This window comes from Gastrolobium bilobum, unplaced genomic scaffold, assembly GCF_033153095.1.
Source record: "Gastrolobium bilobum isolate Gb01-03AN ecotype WA unplaced genomic scaffold, APGP_CSIRO_Gbil_v1 utg21142, whole genome shotgun sequence".
NCBI lineage: Eukaryota > Viridiplantae > Streptophyta > Magnoliopsida > Fabales > Fabaceae > Gastrolobium > Gastrolobium bilobum.
Window position 1 is genome coordinate 13,781 of NW_026898049.1, and position 24,913 is coordinate 38,693.

Here is a 24,913-nt window from a genome sequence, read left to right on the forward strand (position 1 = left end):
CTGATAGCTAAAACTTGACAACACAAGATAGAAAAATTAAAAAGTATATTAAAAAGAGATTATTGACATGATATAAGTTTATCTCATAGGTATGTATCTGAAATATATTCCAGTAAACATGCTAAATTAGTAGATGTAGCAGTTGAGATAGTAGTAGTAGAAGCTACTCTGGAGATTAAGAGTTGAGATTCAAGAATGCATATAAAACAGAAATGTATATAAAACAGAAAAGAAACTAGAGATGAATTCTGATGATGTTTCATGTATGTTCTTTTGTTGTGCTTTGTTACAAATCTTTACATTGTCCCAAGCCCAGATAAAAGAGGAAGTTGTATTGAATAATTAACAATCAAAGTGAAACTTTGTAGAATCTTTATGACATAGATTGATGTATGGATGTAGTTGTGTTAATGCTAGGTCGTTACTCATAAGTTATGTGCTATCTGAATTGTGTAGTGTGTCAAATTTACAATACCTGACTGCATCAGCACCCAAATGTAATGGAAAGAAAGTTAAGGGTACCCACATTTTCATGAAGGGTGTGGGTAAAGAACCTGGTTCACAAGAGTGATTCATTTTGGAAATTGGAAAATTTACAAATAGAAGCAAGAGACAAAACTATAAATGAAAGGTTGAATAGAGAAAATCATAGTTCAATGTCAAAAACAGAAAAAACATTTGCTAGTATTGAATTTAAATTTCTATGTTTGTGTTCTACTATTATCAACACTTGTAGTTTCTATATATGTACATGGAAACAAAATGACAATAGATTATACTTTTCAAGGATTCCATAGCATGAATCTTTTCTTGCCATCACCAAGATAAAGGGAAAGAGAAAAGAATAAAGAATTGAATATCAGAATTTTGTAACCCAATACATCATGATCAGAACAGCAGTAATATCTCCAGATAAATCTTGAGCCTTGAGCACCAGCAAAGCAACAGTTCTTGGAAACCTTCCCCTTAGGATCAAGTGCTTCATTCAGTTGGATTTCTTCATTAATGCTAGAATATGTGATTTAGTACAGCTATGCTATCAACAACCTGCAGCTTTTAGAAAGTTATCGTAGGGACTTGCTGCTGGCAGTTTGAACAAGTGAGGATGATTCTGAATGGTTGCACATAACAATGGAACAGGGTCAGAATTTGGAATGTGAGAACATTCCATATTCACATCAAGGAAAGGATTGCTCACCTGCATGTTATATAATTTAATTAGAGCTGAACTAAAAACTTGTATATGTATTACCAAGGCAATAGAGCCTTAGAACAGAAAGCTGTGGGGTTTAACTTTCACTCAACACCCACACATTTTTATCTTAAATAATTTGATAACCATGGTTTAAAACTGAAACCAATATACCTACCAAATGTGAATATACATTTATGACATGTAAAACAAGCAAGATTTTCTAAATCAGGGAATTACCTTCTGAAAACCCACATCCACATGGGAAGAGGGGTCTATAATTTTCAAGTCCCCGTCATGATTTTGTAAAGGGAAGTTCATCAAACAATCTTGCTGCTGTTGGGTATTCATCAATCTGGACACGTTCTGTTTTCCCATCAGAAGTTCCTCACATTTATGAGCCATATCCTTGAAAGGCAAATCATATGCTATTGTTACAGAAATTCTCCCAGCTTGATTAGATGTGTCTGAAACCTATATTCATAAAGTGCAGTGTCAATATCCTTGTTATTGACATGAGAAGATCTTCAAACACAATCTAAAACATAAACCATTTATGGGGTTTAAGAAATGGGTAACATACTAATTCTAAAAGTTTATTAGCACTCAAAAGACTTGGGACCTCCATGGACAATCCTGGATTTTGTTTTATTTGACTGTCAAATAAATCGGGGATACAATCATCGTCAGTTGAAACTACTGAAGCATCCTGTACAATGCAGAAGTAATTTACATCAGTCACCAATCACAAACATATAAGCAAGAAACAAAATATGAACAGTCTTCTGACAAGACCCGTCGTCACTTGAAATCGACTTGACACACCTTTTCTGGCATATCCATGGTCATTAGGGATCCAAGTTGACACAAATCATCTTGTGAGAATTCTTTTAGAAGCTCCTCCCTTATTGAGGATAATTCAGACTGCACAAAAGGTAACAGGTTTATGGTGTATAGAAATGAAAATATTTTATCTTCTTCCGCTGACCAAAATATATTGACTTTTATATAACAAGTAGAAGCTTTACTTCTGACAAATTTACCAAGCTCCTGACAATTTCAGAAACAAAGAACTCCTGATCTTCGTGTTTAAAAGTCAGTAATTCTGAAAGTGTGTCCAAGGCCCTATCATCATCTTCTTTGGATCCATAATTAATGGTCAGATTGTCAGTTGCAAAGCTGACAGCTTGTAACTTGTGATCTTCAATCAAATGAAGGAAAGGGTCAACCTGAGTCCAGAATATGAAAACATTAAGGAAATATAAGATTATTTACTTCCAAGAATCCCATAAAGAACTAAAAATCAGAAAAGAATAGAAAAGGACCAGTTTTTGCAAGCAAAAACTTTCGCTTGTACATAGTATTTAATTGCTTGAGACATCATTATGATCATATAAAAGGTTGAGATGAAAAACGTTTTTCTTATTACTTAAGTTTAGGGTTGACAATTCGTGTTGAGAGGTCGTGTTGAGGTCTCACACAAACAAAAATACACTCAACACAATATAAATAGATATTCATATCAAAATTTTTTTATATATATATATATATATATATATATATATATATATATATATATATATATATATTGGTTTGCAAGTTGACACGAGACACGACATGATTGGGTCACAAATTGCCACCGCTTCTTAAGTTCTTCATAAAAGTGTCCCATAGATCACATTGAATATGGTTTTAACACTTCAAAAAAGGAATACAAAATTGAACGGGAAGCAAAAAACACTTCAGAAACAGCTCACCTTTCTGTCTGTAAGCACTGCCTTGGCACAATGGACAAGAGGGACAATGTTGTGCGCTTTTGAAGAAAACAGAATCATTGACGTTGCCAAGGTAAATAGTGATCTACGACGTGATGGCGGCAATGGCCCTGCAGTAAAATGTAGGAATTAAGAGCTGAAATTACATAAAGCAAAAGCATAACAACATTTTTACACCCACTCTATATTGAAATGCCTATGGTTTCTAGTAAAATGGTCATCAACAAAAATAATTTTAAAATGCTATTTTATGTTGCAAGATGCTTGTTGTAATTATAGGGATTTAGGTACATAGGAGGAAATATAGAGAGAATAAGGACTGACTATTATGTATTGATGTGACATGAAGTGATACAAAGGAGAAAGTAATAAGCCCTATTTATACTAATGCTAGACTCCTAAAATAAGGAAACAAAACTCAAAATATAAGGAAATATGAAAACTATTCCTCAGAGATCATCTAGAATACTGTAAACTGTTTTAAGATAGAATCAATACATTATACGAAATATTTTAGATTTTCTAACAATGCCTATGACAATAATTAGTCAAGAACTAACTTATGTCCTGTTATTCATTAAACGTACTAGTTTCTTAGCAATATATCAATCACAATCCAGCATTTCACATTCAACTGAATGCCATAATTGCAGTTCACATGTTGTTAGGCTTCAAATCTTTTTATAAGAAAAGAAAAATTACAAATGTGAGGACTTGGAAAAAGGAATTGTATATTGAAATTGTATTAAATATGTACAAGATGTTCTCTATTTAAAGAGATTAAGTGACCTAATGGGCTAAGCCCCAAGAAGCTTCTAGAATAATCTAAAGGAATAATAAAGATAATTAAGAAGCTTCTAGAATAATTTAAAGGAATAAAAATAATTATTTACAAATATAATTATTTACAACATGAGGATAAGTAACTTTAAAACATAAACATAAGCCACAGGGTGAAAGAGCACAAGAGCAGACCCCACCCCCAAAAGACAAAAGAATTTGCTTAATGTTCACAAGCAGGATCCGTTGAAAGAACCTAGGTTATGCACCAAAGAGAAGCAAGATACAAATTCCTATCTCAAAGAAAATAAGCATTATTGCTCTGTCCTTTCAAGAACATAAACCTAAAAAGAAGGCAAAAGATCAAATGTCAATAAAATTTTCTCTCCTTCCAGAACAATTTACCAAGAAATTTTCGAACCATAGGGCAGACACTAGCTTCTTAAAAAGTACCAAATAATCTACACCATAAACTTCAAGCCTTTGAGCAGTATAAAATCAATGCTCACAAGCACCGCAACACAAAACCTAAAATATGGTAAGTGTTGTAAATATTAATATTATTTATTTATTTATTATTTGTTGTATTGGGCTTAGCCCATTAGGTCAAGTATTCTAGGTCTTGTATTCTCTATAAATAGAGAACCTTTGTACAAAGTATTTACACAATTCTATAATATATTAGAATACCTTTTTCAAGTTGGTATCAGAGCTCTCGATTCTGAGGTTTCTGCTTCCGCAAATCACCATCTTTAAAAACCAACCCTATTTGCCTCTCGCCGCCACAAAGCCGCCGCCGGAAAAAAAATTTCGGGGACCTTTTGGACCGTGAGGACCCCTGTTTCACTCCGTTTTCTTAGATCTATCATTCTACAAAAGTTTCTTTTTCATCAGACGACCGGAACAGCAAAAAAAAAAAAAAAAAACGCGGTACTGTTCATCGGGTACTGTTCACAAAAAAAATAAAAATAAAAAAATTTCCTGCTTGTTTTTTGTCTCCTCTCCATGGATCAGCTTAAACCCGCTATTGATAATATGTGTAAGCCATATGACCGTTCTTTGATCTTATCTGGTAAGAACACACATTCTACATCTCTTCTTGCTTCTTGTACTGATTTTAAAACCTCATGGATTTTGGATTCTGGTGCAACTGATCATATGGCTTGTCGTACTGAGTTGTTTTGTTCTTATCATCCTACTGTTGGTAGTCATACTATATCCGTAGCTGATGGATCGCATAAATCAGTTATTGGTTCTGGTAACATTCAAATTCAACCTTCCTTGTTTCTTAAGAATGTCCTTTATGTTCCTCAGCTTTCTACTAATCTTATCTCCACTCAAAAACTTACAACTGATTTGAATTGTTCTATCACATTTTTTCCTACTCATTGTGTTATTCAGGATCTTACCACGAAGAAGACAATTGGAGTTGCTAATGAACAGGATGGGTTGTATCATCTCCTTCCAGACCATGCTAGCAAAAATCAGTTATTAATGACACGTCATCCTTCTACTGCAGAGTCTATGATTTGGCTCCATCACAAGCGTCTGGGGCATCCACCATTTAGTCTTTTGAAGTCTATGTTCCCCTCTCTGTTTCTCAATAAGTCGGTTGAGACCTTTCATTGTGATGTTTGTGAATTTGCAAAACACCATCGAGTGTCATTTCCTTCTAGCACTATTAAAAGCAAGGAACCTTTTTCTCTTATCCATTCTGATGTTTGGGGCCCTTCTAAAGTGCACAGTGTTTCAGGTGCAAGGTGGTTTGTTTCTTTTATTGACGATTGTACTCGGGTAACATAGATATACTTGATGAAAGACAAGTCTGAAGTACCAGAGATATTTATTCGGTTTCATCACATGGTTGAGACTCAGTTTGGTAAAGGTATTAAAAGACTCAGATCTGATAATGGTACTGAGTACGTCAATCAACGCCTGTCACAATTCATTTCAGACAGAGGTATGATTCATGAGCTCACATGTGTTGATACCCCTCAACAAAACGGGGTTGCTGAAAGGAAAAATCGTCACCTTCTTGAAGTTGCTAGAGCACTACTTTTCCAGACATCTGTTCCTAGTTCTTATTGGGGAGAAGCAGTGTTAGCTGCAACTTTTCTGATCAACCGTTTACCTTCACGGGTCCTTAACAATATCAGTCATATTCATTCCATGACTTCCTTCTTTCCTTCTGTTCCCATATTGCAGAGCCTTCCACCAAGAGTGTTTGGATGTGTTGCCTTTGTCCATGTTCATAAACAACATCGGAGTAAGTTGGATCCTAGGGCTCTTAAGTGTGTCTTCCTTGGTTATACCCCTTATAAAAAAGGGTACAAGTGTTATCATCCACCAAGTTGAAATTTTTTTGTTTCTATGGATGTCATCTTTCAAGAATCTGAATCTTATTTCCTGGGTCCTCATCGTCAGGGGGAGAACAGTTCTTCAGAAGACTCGTCCCCCTCCTTCTTTGAGCCTGGATCAGTCTTCTCTCTACTTAGTGTATCTGCTCCTGGTGTGTCAGAACCTTCAAATACACCTGAGATACGGAAAATTTTGACACCTAAATTGGTATATCAGAGGAGGAAACAACCCATACTGTCTCACTAGCAACCTCAATCGTCTGAACCACTGGTAAGTCCTGAATCTCCTGTTTCTTCTGAGTCTCCTGTTTCTCCTGAATCTCATATTTCTGATCATGATGTTAATACTTCTGATGAGTTACCCATTAATGTTGATTCTGATGATTTGCCCATTGCTCTTAGAAAAGGAAAAAGATCTTGTCACAAGAAAACTTGTTCCTCCTGCCCCTCTTGTACTCAATACCCTATCTCCCACTTTGTTTCCTCTGCTAATCTTTCTGTGCAGCACAAAAACTTTGTTTCAAGACTAGATTTTATTGCAATTCTAAAATCAGTACATGAAGCCTTGAAAAATGGGAATTGGGCTCAAGCCATGCAAGAGGAGAAGAATGCGTTGGAGAAAAATAAAACATGGGAGGTTATTGATAGACCCAACGGAAAGAAAGCAGTAAGGTGCAGATGGATTTATGCCCTGAAAAATAATTCTGATGGCACTCTTGAGAGATACAAGGCTCGATTAGTCGCCAAAGGTTACACTCAAACCTATGGCATTGATTATGAAGAAACCTTTGCTCCAGTTGCAAAGATGAATACGGTGAGAATCTTGTTATCCTTTGCTGCCCATTACAATTGGGATATAAATCAATTTGTTGTGAAAAATGCTTTCATCAATGGTGAGTTAGAAGAAGAAGTCTACATGGAAATCCCGCCTGATTTTGATTCTGTGAAGGGGAAAAATAAAGTTTGTAGATTAAAAAAGGCCTTGTATGGATTGAAGCAGTCACCTCGTGCTTGGTTTGGAAGGTTTACTAAGGTTATGATGACCTTAGGATACAGACAGAGTCAAGGAGATCACACTCTTTTCTTCAAGCACTCCCAAAATGGGAAGCTTACTGTGCTCCTTGTATATGTTGATGATATTATTATCACAGGTGATGATTTTGTGGAGAGACAGATTCTGCAGACACGGCTTGCCTCTGAGTTCGAAGTCAAAGATCTTGGGAAACTGAGATATTTCCTAGGGATAGAAGTAGCTCATTCAAGCAAAGGAATTTTTATCAGTCAGAGGAAATATGTTTTGGATCTTCTCAAAGAAGCAGGAAAGCTCGGGTGTAAACCTTCTAATACTCCTATTGAGCAGAATCACAAGATAGGCTTTGAAAAGGAGAGTCCTCTAGTTGATAAAGGACAATATCAACGGCTAGTTGGGAAATTGATATATCTGGCCCATACTAGACCAGACTTAGCTTATGCTGTTAGTGTTGTCAGTCAGTTTATGCATGATCCAAAGGAGAAACACATGCAGGCAGTGGAGAGAATTCTTCAGTATCTTAAAGCTACTCCTAGTAAAGGACTGTTATTCCGGCGAGATGGCAATCTCTCTTTAGAAGTCTACACTGATGCTGATTATGCTGGATCTGTGACGGACCGTCGTTCTACCACTGGTTATTGTATGTTTCTTTGTGGTAACTTGGTGACATGGAGAAGTAAGAAACAAGATGTGGCTGCCAGATCAAGTGCATAGGCTGAATTTCGAGCCATGGCTCAAGGCATTTGTGAGTTACTATGGCTGAAAATTATACTTGATGATCTCAAAATAAAATGTGAGGGACCAATGAAGCTGCTATGTGATAATAAGTCAGCTATTTGTATAGCTCATAATCCGGTTCAACATGATCGGACTAAACATATTGAGGTCGACTGCCATTTCATCAAAGAGAAACTTGATAGCGGGTTGATTACCACACCCTCCATTCCCACCGGGCGTCAATTAACTGATGTATTGACAAATGGACTTCCTTCAGATAGATTTCAAGAGCTTACTAGCAAGCTGGGAATGATAAATATCTATTCCTCAGCTTGAGGAGGAGTGTTGTAAATATTAATATTATTTATTTATTTATTATTTGTTGTATTGGGCTTAGCCCATTAGGTCAAGTATTCTAGGTCTTGTATTCTCTATAAATAGAGAACCTTTGTACAAAGTATTTACACAATTCTATAATATATCAGAATACATTTTTCAAGTGTAAGAGCCATATAAGCTCTTCTTAACCACAACAATTAAATGTTTAAATATCTTGGTGATTATTGTACATGTTTGTGCCTAATTGAGGAGCTATTTTAGGTGTTTTCTTATATAATTAGGATTGTTGTTATTGTACTTAGCGCTTCTAATAGTATAAATATTGCCTTGTTTCGTCTGATAAGAGACACATTTTATAACAACCCGCATCAGCAAGGCAAGCAATAATAAGTCAAGAGTACAAGAATCAAATGAATATGAGAATGTGCTACAACAGGTAATTTAACCGCTACAACAATTATGCAAAAACCCACACTATTAAGTGATTTAATTGGTATTTATGACAAGTAAATCATATAATTAATATGATAATATGAAAAAGGATTATTTTGGTAATAAGAATGGTAAAATTAATATAAGCTTATGATTTAGAGCATTCTGACACCTTTCGAGAAAAAAAAATGTGAATAGTAAAATTCTACCGGGAAAAGTGTTGCTATGAAAATTATCGGAAAAAACTCTGAAAGGAGGAAATTATGTAAATTATGGCATAATTATTAAATTATGTTTTTGGGGTTAAGTTATAATTGGTTTAAGTTAGAAATGTTATGTAGAATAGAGTGGAAGTCAAAGTCAACTCAAATGCTCACTCACTTAAGTGACATGGCAAGGAGAGAGAAGGCATAACATCAAAATTCATCTTCTCCTTCTTCCCTCCAATAGAAACCGTGACCATCTCCTCCTCTTTATGGTTTGGGTTTGTTTCATTCCTTCTCCATTTCCATCTATTTCCATTCATCAAATCAAGAAACACTTAACATGGAATTTGTTCCTTTGCCTCTAAGGATTAAAACCCACCCACCATTTCTAGTTGGGAAGTATTGGAGTGAGAGATCTTTCCCCTTATGTAGCTCGAGTTACTGTTCACAAAGTGAAGAAGTTTGGATGATTTTGAATGATTTGAAGCTTGAAACTTGAAGCATTGGTTATATTGAAGCCATTCAAGGTAAGATAGCTTAATTCCTATAGTTTAATGCTTGGTTACATGATTCTTTGTTCATGAATATATTGGGGAGAAAGCCATGGATTGTGAAAATTGAATTTGATAGTGTAATGGTATGTTTATGAAAGATTATGGTCATAGAGTATGAATGCAAGTTTGGATGTGTTGGAAATTTGAAAATGGTTTAGAAACACTATAAATGATTTTCGGCCAACCTATGATTTTGGGGATTTGTTATGTTAAATTCACATGATGGATATAATAGGCTTATGGTGTGTTGTGAAATTGATTTAGATGGGATAAATCATGTCAATGTTGCATGAAATTTTGAAAATCCCTCTTGACTTGCCTAGGTGTGCCTTCGGCCTATACAGTGAAAGAGAGACTTGGAATTGTGTTAATCTTCATTGATTGATGGAAGGATAAAGTTCAATGTAAGAATCCATTGACATTTGTTGGAAAATCCCTTGGTATGCCTATTGCATGCTCTCGGCCTTCTTGGCCTTTTGTAGGAAAAAAATTGTATTTCGTGGATTGAATGAGATTTTGGTGGTACCTTGGTGTCTGGTATATATATATATATATATATATATATATATATATATATATGAGATAATACCTTGATTATATTTATTTTTTTTTTAACTATGTAATATGCCTAGTGTTATCCTTTAGACTTATATATGAAAGTGGGCTTAATGATCATAACTATGAATATTATGATAATGATTAATGCTAAGAGTTAAAAAGTTAAATGCTATGTGAATTGAGGATCCCATTAATTATTAATCATGGAATGCCAAAGAAAAGTGCTAAGTGCCTAAAGGTTAAGTTGTGGGATTAATATTTGATAAGAGTATAATGACTATAATTGTGAGTACGGTTGGGGAGTTATAAATAATAAACATTCTTCAATGTAATTAGAACATAATAAAGTATGAAATGGACCTTGGCCCTCCTATAGGCATGACATGATCTTGTATGGGAAAATGAGACAAGAGATGAGTTTTAATTATTTAACTGCTATAGCAACTAATTGTGGGCTAAGTTAAAGTAGTATAGTTCAACCCTAAGTACATGGACCTCGGGCTTAATGAAGACATAATTGGGTTTTAGGGTTGTTTGAACTATAAGTTTGATATATGGGCTTAATTAAGTGATTTGAATAACCTATGGGGTGTCTGAAGATTTTGAACCCTAGATGGACCTTTATGGTCACTAGTTGGACAATTGCTTGTGAATCAAGTAAATGAAGTACATAACTAGTGATAGGGGCTAATGAGAGCCCTAGGTTAATTTGAGATTATGTAAGTTGTAAGTTGTGTCCTTGCACATTCTAATGGGTTAAGTTATGATGAATTGAGGTGTGAAAGGCAAATGGTGCCTAGACCTATGGCTTCGGCCATATATAGGCATTTGTGGGCTTAGAGACTTTGTTAATTATCAATTGGTACCTAGGATACACCCTTGGGTCACTCCTAGTGTAGCTATGTAAGTGAAACCATGTGGTTGCTTGTTCCACAAATAATTACCTAGCTATAGTCCTATATGTTAAGTTTTGAAAGGATTAGTAAGGACTTTTTATTAACATGTAATTGGTATATGAATATGTGAAGTAAGATTATGATAAGGTGAAATGACATTAAACTAATTGGTATGTCATATATGTAAAGTAAAGGAATCATACAAGTGTGAATATCTTGAAATTATACTTGACGATTGATCTATTGAATAAATATTTCATATTGATTCCTTCTCTAGGTCTATATCTAGAGACTCTGTGATTGTGGATCAAAGATTGGAAGGGGAGTTTTAGCTTTCTTGCTAAATAAGTAAGCATTTGGTAAAGCTTCTATAAGGTAAGCTCTATGTTTAAGGAGTCTTTTCCTGCTTAAGTGCTCCACCATAGTTAGTGAACTATGGTTGGATTGTATGATTGTTTTGATACTTTGTATAGATGCATTCATATAGAGCTATTCGATAACATGATATGACTTGTTCTGATATGATTTCTGTATTGATTGCATGGTACACAGATGTCTTCTTGGGGTTCCCCTGAGATTGACGGTGTACGTCTCTGATATGTTCTGGTTCCGCTTGGGGTCCTTCCTTGAGAATGACTGCGTACACCTCTGATAAGATATGTATAAGTGCTTTGTTCTGTTATGATATCTGTTATATGTTGCATTGGTATACTCCGTATCTAACTTTCATGCAAGAGTGGGCCCAGGGTATGGAGAATTCTCTATAAACCTGGAGCTTATTGAGATTTGTTATCTCACCCCGTTTGGGGCATCATTTCAGGTGTACAGATTTCAGGTGAGCCTTCACGGGGCAAGGATATGACCCGTGGCAAGAGATGTCGTAATGGAGATGTGTATTCTGGATGATTCATCATCACTGTGTAGAGACATGATCTTTGGGTAGCATTATGCCGCCATTATTCTGGAGGACATGTATTATTGCTTATTCGTGTTTTATTCAGGTTGGGATCATGATGTCGGATCCATTATACTATATATGTTTTGTGCATTTTCTTATTTTGATGCACGTACATTGGTGTACTCAAGCATGTTATATGCTAATGTAGTGTTCAAATATGTGCATGTGTTGAGTCATGTATGCTGTTAGACTTTATGGCACAGAGCCAATTATGCATGCGCCCATGGATGGGCATTAGGTCTGTTGTTGGACAAGATATGATTATATGATATTTTTAAGACGATATCAGGTATGGATTATGAGAGTGGGTTTAATCCCCATTTGTTCGGTTTACAGCCGTTACGCTTTCCGATTTTAGACTCTGTTTGGATTGATACTTCTTGTCATATTCGGATGGTCAAGGGCCATTGCGTATGGTCACTGATGAAAGATGAATGTTTAGAAAAGGAATTATGATGGATAAGAAAGAAAGGATATAATGCTATATATTATGCGACAAGAAATAAAGAAAAGAAGGAAAAAAGTTAGCTCGTATTTTTGTAAGCTAATGCAAGATTATAAGTTAAGTCTTCCGTTTATGCATGTTTTAGTACCATAGGATGTTAATTGAACCGGCTCGAGACGGGGATGTTACATATTTCAGCATACACTTCCACATTTTAAGTGTAACAATCAACATTCAAAAACTATATAAACTTGAACAAGCAGAAACATAACATACGTTGGTTAAGCCATGCCTACCGCTGACTGTCTCAAGCAAAAAAAAAACCATGTGTCTGTCCATAATAGACTGGATATTATTCTAGGGGTAATCAAATTTGTTTCATGAAAATTTGAGCTCACCTCCTTCTTTAAAAGAAATATTCCTCAAAGAAAATGCAAGCTGAAAACTCCGAACTAGGACCTCATGAAAAGAATTCTGCAAGACAAAATAAATTTGTAGAAGTTTGTCAAAGGAAAAGAAAGTCCCACTCATGAAAATGGAAAGAAGAGATTGGCAAAAATGGTGTAGACTAAACACTTGAATCATGCAACATGAGTGTCCAATTATTACCTTAGCTCTAGAAAATAGCAGCATCAAGCTGTATGTATGAGCAATTGCTTCATAATTTGCAGGCATATTTTCAGTAGAAATAGACTGAGCCCAAATTGATGATAGCAAGAGGTCTATCTGATGGCTACAAAGCCTGAGGGAAACAGCTTCCTGTGTTCAAGTAAAAATGTTAACCACGATACGAAACCAAACCCAAGCTAACATAAAATGGTACACTAAGGTTATAGTAGGGTGTGTGTCACCCATATTACAACTATAGGACCATAGTCAGATCCTTAGTGTATAATCATCATTGCAAGACTTACCAAGTCCCCATTAGCATTGTTTGTAGTAATTTCATCTACTGAAGTATGTTGCAGGGTGTTATTCACATTGTACACCTGATTATAGGTTGACTTCAATCTGTTCAGGATTCCGCCATCGCTATTAGCTGGTACAACCTCTCCAGCAATGTTATCTTTATTATATTGACTTGGATTTTCACTTGAAAAACGTTTCTCCTGTCTTAGCTTATCAAATAAGGCAGCCGAAGAAGAGAAAACAGACACTGCTCTTGAGAGTGATCGTGGAACACCGAAAGCTTTGGGCTCAAACACAGATAAGGATAGACGAGGGAAAAAAGAGGTTGGCACTAGTACAACAGAAAAGATGCAGTGAGCTCCCACTCGTGTTTCATGATCTGGATGGACCATAGTCAGGAGTAGTTGATGAAACAATGCCTCGGGGAATGCCTGAGAAAGTAAAGAAGGGTTTTAGGAGTGAATTCAGCCATGAAACTCAAAGTAGCTAAAAAATTGAGGAAAGAACTAAGCCAAGAATATTCACTCCTTGCCTTGCTCTTGTAGGACAAATTTGGTAAGGAAGCTACAATTTGAGCAGTTCGATAGACAGCAGAGACTGTGGTTCTGGATATTATTGCAATATTTGAGATTTTCTCTAACATCACAGCCATAACATCAAGAATTGGGCCTGCTTCTCCAACCTGTTTGGGATCAGCATCTTAGTTCTCTTCTATTTTGATATATCTAATAGTATAACAGCAATATAGCCAATAACTTACGTAAACCATAAAGCTTTTTAAAATTTGAAAGACAACATAAAATCAACAAAATTAATCTTTTAAAGCATTTATGACTCAATAATTCTCAAATTTTAGGTATAAACTTGATTGAACGCAGTAAAAATATGTGACACCTTATTTGACAACTGTTCAAGGCACCTATCCACAGCTTCCCTGAAATTCTTGTTCCAATTGATTATTTCAGTGCCCATATCTGAGTCATCAAGGGAATTGTGCATGCTCTTCCGCAAATGTCTCATTATATCACTTACTGCACCAACTATTGCTACAGAAGGTCGGACCTTTGCATATTGAGCAAGTGAACTGATCACCTCAACAATGTCTAGCTGAATGTTGGGTTGTTTAACTACTAATTTACGATCCAGATGCTTTACTAATATTGACAGTAAAACATGTGTGTTTTGCCCTGCAATACCCAGGATGAGGAAATATGAAAGACAAGTCAGAAGAGAAAAATTAATTAACATTATATCAAGTCAAATAAGAAAAATAGTATACCAGAATCATCCATTAAGAATAGCATATCCTTTAAAACAGAAAAGGCAAGACCATGGTCTGCAGACCATAAATTTCCATTGTCAAAGTATTGGAATAAAGATTCCAATACACGACGAATGGTAGTACCCTCCTTGGCTAAGTTGGCCATATTACGCAAGCAAACCCTGGACCAAAATGATGGATTCTTCGCATCCTCCCTGCAGGAATTTAGGAAACACAACAAATTGATAAATAATGGAAGAAACATAAGATATCAAAGAGCCATTTCAAAGCTTTACTGCAAAATAAGTAAATCAAAAATTACATTGTCACATTTAATTCGCCTTTTTCATTCAAAATATTACTCCAGGAAGGAATGCTCTTTTCAACACCTATAAAGGGAGAGATGTGACCCTCATTTTTCAGCACTTCTTGGACCCACATATTCTCAGGACCTCTTTTTCCCTCATGATCGAGGCTTTCTAAATTTCTCAAAGGATCTCTGTAATTTTCCAAGACAACAGAAACAACCTGTAATGAAATAGAGAAAAAAAGAAATCACTACAAATCAAACAAGATATTCAATATTATTTAATTCAACTAACAATGACAAAAATCATGTGAGGACACAGTTACAAGGGAAAAGTCAGCCACACTAACTAATCTACCACTCACTGAACAAAAGAATACACAACGATTTGATATATTAAATTCTTCAAGAGAGAATGAGATAGAATCTAAAAGAAGACATACAAATTGGGATACCCTTTCCCTACTAAATATAGTGTAATATTTTGTCAATCCCGAGAAAGATGCACTTGCTGTAGGGATATTACAAAATTATATAGCAAATTAAGTATATAAAATTCCATAGAGTATAATACAAGCTCCAGACTCCTTACATTGATTTGTCCTATATAATTTCATAAAATGCAAGGAACTTTCATGTAGCACTATTGAAATAAAAGTTCAAGCATATTTAATAGCAATTTACGTAGACATGAGCATGGTGTAAGTCTGAATCCCAACAGATATTAAAAAAACAAAATCATTTATCAAAAAAAAGGTCATTTTCAATTCCCAAGCAAAATTACCATGCTTGAAATAATGTTCAGGCATCAAATCTCGATGAACCTACAATGCCTAAGGCGGTAAGGCCAAAGAGAACAATTATTATAGTTAAATTTTTCTTAAATAATAAAAACACTTTTTTGGTAAAGAATTACAAAATGTGTTTGAGGAAGTTTTCTAGTTATAATGTTTGGGGTAGTTGTGGCTCCCTCTTAAGCTTTGGCATGTGTTGGAACAGTTTTGTGGTTTTTTGTGCAGATTTTTATGGCCTGCATGCACTGGAGCTTTGATGAAATATAAGACAGAAATGTTTTTCATATATTGATTGACACCCAAAGGGTTCTATAAATACAGATTACAAGGTAGTTAAGGAGTTGAAGTAATAAATAAAAATAAATAAAAGTACACAACAAACGAAGAGGCATCACACTAATCAAAGAGACTAGACTCTAAAAAAGACTCTAGAATATTCTACACTCCCCCTCAAGTTGGGAGATATATATTGATCATCCCCAACTTGCTAATTAAATCCTCAAAGATGGGTTTGTGTAACCCTTTGGTGAGAATGTCGGTTGTTTGCTCCTTGGTAGGTATATATGACAAACATACATTACCCTCCTCCAATTTTTCTTTGATAAAGTGACGATCAACCTCCACATGTTTGGTTCTATCATGATGTACAGGATTTTGAGCAATACTGACAGCAGCCTTATTATCACAATAGAGTCTGACAGGTAGAGAATAAGATATCTTTAATTCTTCAAGGAGTCTTCCTAACCAGATTCCTTCACAAATGCCATGGGCTAGCGCCCGAAATTCTGCTTCTGCACTGCTTCTGGCAACAACAGTTTGTTTCTTACTTCTCTAGGTCACAAGATTTCCCCAGACATAGGTACAATATCCTGAAGTGGATCTTCGGTCCATTGTAGAGCCAGCCCAATTAGCATCTGTATAGATTTCTATCATCCTCTTGTGTCCTCTTTTAAAGAGCATTCCTTGACCAGGGGTGTTTTTGAGGTACTTGAGGATTCTATAAACCGCACTAAGGTGTTTTTCCTTAGGAGAATGCATGAATTGGCTAACCATGCTAACTGCAAATGCAATATCAGGCCGAGTGTGAGATAAGTAGATCAGCTTTCCTACCAACCTTTGGTACAACTCCCTGTCAACATCTTCTCCATCTTCAATTCCCAATTTAATATTGGGTTCAACTGGAGTTTCTGCAGGCTTGCACCCAAGAATACCTGTTTCTTGTAGCAGGTCTAGGATATATTTCTTCTGAGATAAGAAGATTCCTGCCTTGCTACGAGCAACTTCCATTCCAAAGAAATATTTGAGTGATCCAAGGTCCTTTAGTTCAAACTGATTAGCTAAACCCCCCATTAAAGATTTTATTTCCTCCCAGTCATCACCTGTGACAATTATGTCATCAACATAAACAATGAGGATAGCAATTTTACCACTATCGGAGTGTTTAAAAAATAAAGTGTGATCAGTCTGAGCTTGGATGAATCCTCTTCCTTTAATAGCACGAGTAAACTTGTCAAACCCTCTCTAGGGGATTGTTTAAGTCCATAAAGAGACTTCTTCAACATGCATATTGAACCATCTCCCTCCTCAAAACCAGGTGGTGGATCCATGTAAACTTCCTCATGTAAGTCCCCATTTAAGAAGGCATTCTTTACGTCCAATTGATGCAAGGGCCAATCAAGGTTGGCAGCAAGTGACAGTAGGACTCGGATAGAGTTAAGTTTGGCAACGGGAGCAAACGTCTCCTGATAGTCTATCCCATAAGTCTGAGTAAAATCCTTTGGCAACCAATCTGGCCTTATATTTGTTGATGCTGTTATCTGCATTAAATTTTATTGTGAACACCCATTTGCAACCTACAGTTTTCTTTCCTCTGGGAAGTGCCACGGACTCCCAAGTTCCATTTTTTCTGGGTGCATCCATTTCTTCAAAGACTGCATCCCTCAATTTAGGGTCATTAAGTGCCTCTTGGATATTTTTTGGTATTTTTGTACCGTCTAATATAGTGTTGAAAGCACGAAAACCTGAAGATAACTTTTCATATGAAATGTGATGAGAGATAGGATGAGCAGTGCAAGATCTAGTACTTTTTCGAAGGGCAATAGGCATATCTAGGTTAGCTGTACCAGTGTTCTCAAGTGGATTGCTGGAACTAGGACTCAGGTAAGAATCCTGGCAGTCTAGAGGATCTTGAGGAGATTTACGCCTGCTGTAGAATTTTCCCCATTTACCGGGTAGATCTCCAGTCTCTGGTGCAGTTGCTGTCCTTGTCTCCTGTACATTAACTCCCCCTTTCTCCAAAGGTAAAGGAACAATAGATGTTTCCAAGGGTAAAGGTAAGACAGTAGAATTATTTGGAATCCAAGACTTGTCTTCATTTACAACAATAGACTGCCCCTGAAGAGAAGTCAAGGGAAAAAATGATTGTGTTTCATAAAAAGTAACATCCATAGAAACAAATACCTTTCGAAGAGAAGGTGAGTAGCACTTGTAACCTTTTTGATTAGGAGGATATCCTATGAAGACACATCTAACAGACTTAGGATCAAGTTTGGACCTTTGATGTGGAGGAATATAAACAAAAACCACACAGCAAAACAATTTTGGAGGAAGGTAAGATAGAGCCCGAAAGGAGGGAAAAGAGCGGGTAAGGCAAGATATAGGAGAATGAAAATTCAGGACACGAGAGGGCATTCGATTGATGAAATATGAGGCAGTCAAGACAGCCTCCCCCCATAGGTATTTAGGGACATGCATTGTAAACAAGAGGGCTCTAGCAACTTGAATGAGATGTCTATTTTTTCTTTCAGCCACCCCATTTTGTTGAGGGGTGTTAGGACAAGAACTTTGATGGATAATACCTTGCTTGGTTAGGTAATCACCAAGAACAGAATTGAAATATTCAATACCGTTGTCAGTTCGCAGGATTTGGATAGAAGTCTGGAATTGAGTTTATACCATAGCATGAAAGTTTTTAAAAGTGGCTGCAGCTTCAGACTTATCCTTTAGAAGATATACCCAGCATACTCTGGAATGATCATCAATGAAGGTAATAAACCAACGAGCTCCAAATATATTTTTTTCACGAGCTGGTCCCCAAATATCACTATGAATCAATGTAAATGGAGACGAAACATGATAATCTCTGGGGGAATAAGAAACACGAGAGTGTTTTGCAAATTGACAATCATCACAACAAAAGGAACTTGGTTTTTTATTGATAAATAAGTTTGGAAACAGCTTTTGAAGATAAAAGAAATTTGGGTGTCCTAAACGACGATGCCACAACAAAACATCATTACAATCATCTGATAAACATAAAAAGTGATTTGCAAAAAATTTGTTTTCATGAGAATCTTCTTCAAAATAGTAAAGTCTTTCTTCCTCTCTAGCACTGCCAATCATCAGCCCCGAATCCTTTTCCTGAAAAACACAGGTTTTGGAGGAGAATTTAGCAACACAATGCAATTCAGAGGAAAGTTTACCAATAGAAATAAGGTTACAAGTAAGAGAAGGGACATGAAGGACATAATTCAGAGTAATATGTTCAGAGAGCTTAATGGATCCCTTTCCCGCAATATTAGAGAAACTACCATCAGCAGTCCTTATTCGTTACTGGTGATAATAAGGGGTATAAGAACAGAACAAGGTTGCATTACCTGTCATATAATCAGAAGCTCCGGAATCAAGAATCCAACGAGTACTACGATCAACATGGAATGCCCATACCTTGTTCAGCAACATGGCTAGTTGCCTCAACAGATTGAGACATCACCTTCTGAAATTGCTCATACTGAGCTTTAGGGATGAATACACCATCGGAATTTGGAGAGGCACGAGACTCCTCACCCTTATCATCAGAAGAGATTTGATAAGCACGACTCTTGTTCAGCCCCTTTGTTTTCCAGTTTGTTGGTTTTCCATGAATTTCCCAACATTTTTCGCGAGTGTGACCACTCTTATTGCAATGAGAACACCATCGATCAGAACGTTTTGCATCACTAGGGGGACGAGGAGTATGTTTTGCTACTAAGGCAGATACATCGGAGGATTTAGAGTTCTTGTCTCCCAACATTACCTTTCGGCGAAGTTCCTCTCGTCGTACCATAGAAAAAGCAGCTGCAATGGAAGGTAATGGGTTCTGACCCAATATCCTACCATGAACATCATCAAGATCACAATTAAGGCCAGCAAGAAAATCATAGAGACGTCTTTTCTCTAAGTAACTCTTAAACCTTGCATTAGCTTCTAAACCTTGAAGATCTGCTGCATCATAAAGATCCAACTCCTGCCACAGAGTTTTTAAAGCAAGAAAGTATTCAGTAACAGACATCCCCTCTTGATGTAACTCTCTTACCTTGGTGTTGAGTTCAAAAGCCTGAGAAGCATTGCCCAGGTCAGAATAATATTCTTTAACGGCATCCCAAATTTCCTGAGCCGTATCAAGAAACAAATAAGTTTGACTGATATCAAGATCCATGGAGTTAGTAAACCAGGTCATGACCAAGGCATTTTCAGTCATCCATTTATCATAATCAGGTTCATCAGCTTCGGGTTTTTCCTTTTTTCCATCAAGATACCTCATTTTCACTTTTGCTTGGATAAACAGCTTGACAGATTGATGCCATTGCACATAATTCTTACCGTTTAAACGGTGGTTTGTAATCTGGTTGTCTCCGGAAGACGAAGAATAGGGAGGAGGAGAGACACCGGAAACTCCACCGGATGATTTGTCAGAATGCTTATTCTCAGCCTTATTATTTTCATCTTCCATTGTTCAAAAAAAAAAAAAAAACACAACGTTCAGAACAAAGCTTGACGAGCTTGACGAAGAGGAAACAACAGGACCCAGCAAAAAAAGTGCTCCAATCGTGATTTAAACCCTCAGAACAGGAAGAGGGAGGCCAGGCGAGCTATTCTGTGAAAGCCGCGTGTCAAACGGAGGCCGGCAGGGCGGCGCGTAGTTCACATGCGCCGGCGAGGCTGCTCTGCTGTGGCGGCGCGTGGCTGACTTTCCGGCGACGGGGCTGACGTGGGTCGACTCGGAAATGGCTTATGAGTCCAGTGGTGGCCTTGGTTTCGTGATTGGAGTGGTCCAGATATGTGATCTGGGTTATAGAAGAATAACAGTGAAAAGAAAAATGGAAAAAAAGACGTCGAGGTTTACAAGATGACCACAGGATAACCTGCTCTTGATACCATGATGAAATATAAGATAGAAATTTTTTCATATATTGATTGACACCCAAAGGGTTCTATATATACAGATTACAAGGTAGTTAAGGAGTTGAAGTAATAAATAAAAATAAATAAAAGTACACAACAAACGAAGAGGCATCACACTAATCAAAGAGACTAGACTCTAAAAAAGACTCTAGAATATTCTACAAGCTTCATTGGTGGTGCTTTCTTTACTTGTAAAAATAAGGGCCAGAAAAGCCAATGGCCATGTCATAAGCACAGCAGTATTTTTCAAGGTTGCCCCTTGAATTTGAAATATTAGAAGAAACAATCCTTATAAATGATAACTCAAATGTTTGGGAGGGGGCAAAACTCAAAAGATGGTTTGGGGAACTTCATTATAGCATTTCCTATTCATGGGATGGGATTGTCAGAGTTAGTGTATGCAAATGCCCACATAGACAGTGACAGAAGAATGTGGCTCTGCTTCTGCCCTAATCCTCATGTTTTTTTGTTACCATTTATTGTCTGTCACTTAAATGTTAATGAGAGTTATTATAAAGTAATAATCAAACCACATAAAATAATATCATTCCCAAGTTGCTGTAATCAATTAAAATTTTAAATTCTCTCTAAGGGAAAAAGCACGAAAGCCACAGTCAGCATGCATGAAAAAAAGCTATATAAGTAACCGTAAGATTTGAAGATGTAAAGATCTACTTACATTATCAAACTCAATTGACATGTGAGAGTGTTCACCCATATACTGAACCTGCGAGAGAGTTTAGATCAGTTAATTCCAAAGGATATGCATATAAATCATATTACACAGAAATTTTCCTTATTAATGCATTAGAGATTGACAAAGAATTAACATAGAAAGTTAACCTAAGATGCTTCACACTTTGGACAGTTATAACAGAGAGATGCAATTGCCCCATTGTAAAAGTAGTGGAAAAAAATGCAATCAGAAGAGTCAAAACGATAGAAAACTGGATCAGAAAAATATGAGTTGTATTAAAATGTAATTCCATAATGATCTGATTCTAATATTAATATTGTGCCAGCTCATATATGGATTACACTAAAAGGAAATTAGCAAAGAAACTAAAAAAAAAAAAAAAAAAAACTTAAAGAGATAGCCTAGACTCTTTGAAGGGTTCGTTCCTCATTCCCAAGATTCTGACTAGAACATTGCTTGCCTCATTCTTCCCTTTCTCTCCTCTATATTCTTCGCCCTCAACATTGAACATATTAACTACTGATTCAAGCCTATTACTGCTGATTTCCAAAGTTGCGAATAACTCATCAAGAGTCAACACTGAGCAATCCATTTAAGCATTTTACACACTGTCTCAAATACAGCTTTCCTTAATCACTCTTTGTCAAAATACAAACTGATCAGGTTATATAAAATAATTTTAATGAGATCCAGTTATAACATGTCATTTGTTGCTGCATTTGATCCAAACCCCTAAATGGACAAAGTAAAATCTGTACACACAACTATTTCGTTTAGAATATCTACATAATATTTAGAAGAACAGAATAATTCACAATATATTTGGAGAATTTATATTATTTTAGGGATAACTTTGTTACCTTGTTTGAAGGGAATTTATCTTGTTAGGAAACTTAACTTATTCTCAGAGATTTTATCTCATCTTTAGTTAGTTATTTGTTCCTTTATTAGATATAACTTATTCTTAGAGATTTTATCTCATCTTTAGTTAGTTATTTGTTCCTTTATTAGATTAGGGTTAGGAGTTTACTAATTAACCTAATTCCTAGTTTAATAGGGGTTAATGCATTATCCTTTTTATCAAAAATCAAGTAACAATACATAAGAGAGAGAAAATTATTCTAGTCTTTTTTCTCCCTTTTCATCCTTTTCTACCAAAACACTAGATTTTCAACAATTTGAAAAGTATCATGTTGTACAAGTACCAAGATTATAACCTTGGAGCATTTCTTAATAGGGATTAAGGAACTAATAAAAATACAACTAGATAAAATTATGTCAAAGAAAAACATAAAACTCCAATTCATGTCCAACCATGAATCTTATAATATCCCTAACCTAATTAAATAGTAAATTACATGTTATTAAGTAAATTGGCATGTATTAGTGAGTTAAAATAGGTAAAAGGCCTAATTAAATTAATTAGGGTCACTTTTGAGGTAAAAAGTGTACTCAGTGAAAATTAAGGGGTATAAATGGGTGTGGGCAAAAGTACCCAAAATATAAAAATGGAAGTGGAAATATTCCTAGAAAAATATTCCAGACACTTGGGTAAAGTTTGGTGATTAATGGAGTTGAATAGATAGATGAACCAATACTCACTTTATTCCACTTAACCAAAGTTAAGTGACCATGTCATAAAAGAACCCCAAATCCCTCCCATTCCCGTCGACAACAAGAAAAGAAAAGAGAAGAAAGAAAGAAAGAAAGAAAGAAAGAGAGGAGGAGAGGGAGAAGAGAGAAAGGAGAGGGAAACCCTAGCTCCCTCCATTCTTAACCTTTTTTCTTGATTCAAAAGCCTAAACCACTTAGATTCTTCCCCTCATCCTTAATCCTAGCTTGGTTCTTAGTGGGGAGTGGTGTGTTGTGGGATTTCTCTCTCCAAAGTTTCGACCCATTTGGAAAGTGGAGAGATTTGTTGGCTTCTACCTCCATGGAAGCTTGAGGAGCAACCTTGCCTTGTTGTGTGATCCATGGTGGTGAGTTTTCCACTCTCTTTCACACAAATTCCTTGAGTTTTGCATGATTTAGGTTTTGATGAATAGTGTTTTAGGGTTTTATGGTAATGTGAGTAGATTGGCTATGTTCTAGGAAGATTGAGACTTAGTGTATGTTGTGAAAAATGCTAGGAAGGTTAAATAAACGGTAGAAATGAGTTTAGATTGTTATTTAAGCTATGTTCAAAATCTTGGAAAATTCATGCTTGAAATATCGAGTTTCTTGCATTGTTGAGCTATGGCTTGGATTGGTTGTGTTGATGGTGTCCTTTGTGTTTATAGGATTGAAGCAAGAGGAACCACATTGAGTGACCAACCATTAGTGGAAGCCATGGAGCTTGAGTAGCTCATTTGGATTGGGTGTGTTGGTGATTGGAAGGAATTACCAAGTTGAGATCCCAAGAAGGATTGTTGGATAGGTGAGCTAGAAGAAAGCTTGCAAAAGGAGGGAAAGCATTAAGAGGTAAACCTTTGGATCTTGGAGGTTAATCCCTCTTGTTGTTCCACCATTGCTTTTATGGAAGTGATGGTTTATGAATGGATGATTGAGTGGTAATGTTAGTATTACGGTATGTTTGCATTCATATAGTATTGTTGTGTCATTGGAGAAAGGGCCAATGGACAAGCACTAAGGGCTAGGTTGTATGCTTAGTGGAAAGGACTAAGATGCAACTGAAGCGTGTGTGATGATTTGATTGTTTAATTCTGTGGCCATTTGAATGCATGAGTATGCTGTAATTAAATCATTACTGTTATTGCCTCTGGATATATGATGCATTACATGCCATGTGGATACTAACCCTTCATGCAGGAAGTGAACTCTGGGGTTGGAGGAGCTCTCCAAGAACCCTGGGTTTATTGAGTTTTATCTCACCCCGTGTTGTGGGGCATCATTTCAGGTACGGTTAGAGGTGATGTTGACAGAGGCAAGAAGCGTGAGTAGATGGTACCTGGAATATGATATTTTGAGATTCCTTACATGTAGAGATACCATGTATAGGACTTCTATTTGAAAGTCAATTGTCATATGTATATTATGCTTTATTGGATGGACTTAGCCTATGCTCATCTCTTTTGGTACCTCTTTTGTTGTTGAGAGCCAAGGGATTGAGCATAGTTATTTTGTAGCTAAGTCCCATGAATTGTAATTAAGACTTGTTGTAATTAATGAAGATGTATGTATGATGAAATGGTATGCATGCTTCTCCTAGTGTATGAGTACTTTGAAAGACTAGAATTCATGCATTGAAAGAATGATATGATTGTCAATTAGGTGAAAGAAGACCTCTAGGTTGAAAATTCAAGTAAAAGTAGAGATATACCATCTTGTTGTCCAATTTTCGTATCTTATATGATAGATTTGGATCCTTGTGTTCTCATGGAAGTTGTAGATCTTTTTCTTAGCTTTCCATAGAGACCAAGATTGTGTAAATTGGATGAGTAAAACTCAAGTTATGAGTAGAATACCATAGGAGGTCAAATTGTC

General features: G+C 36.1%; 1 protein-coding gene across 1 annotated transcript; it reads right to left on the reverse strand.

The window, feature by feature from the left end:
* Window positions 1-738: 738 nt before the first annotated feature.
* Window positions 739-21,645, reverse strand: LOC133312408 (protein SEMI-ROLLED LEAF 2-like). The gene is made up of 14 exons (XM_061513585.1): window positions 21,413-21,645; window positions 14,732-14,937; window positions 14,428-14,624; window positions 14,043-14,335; window positions 13,681-13,830; window positions 13,154-13,579; window positions 12,849-12,998; window positions 12,638-12,713; window positions 2,950-3,077; window positions 2,221-2,421; window positions 2,018-2,116; window positions 1,776-1,901; window positions 1,433-1,666; window positions 739-1,198 (listed from the first exon to the last, which is right to left on the reverse strand). Exons 1-14 carry the CDS (start codon window positions 21,449-21,451, stop codon window positions 1,040-1,042), a joined length of 2,484 nt encoding a protein of 827 aa, XP_061369569.1. The 5' UTR covers window positions 21,452-21,645; the 3' UTR covers window positions 739-1,039.
* Window positions 21,646-24,913: the final 3,268 nt, after the last annotated feature.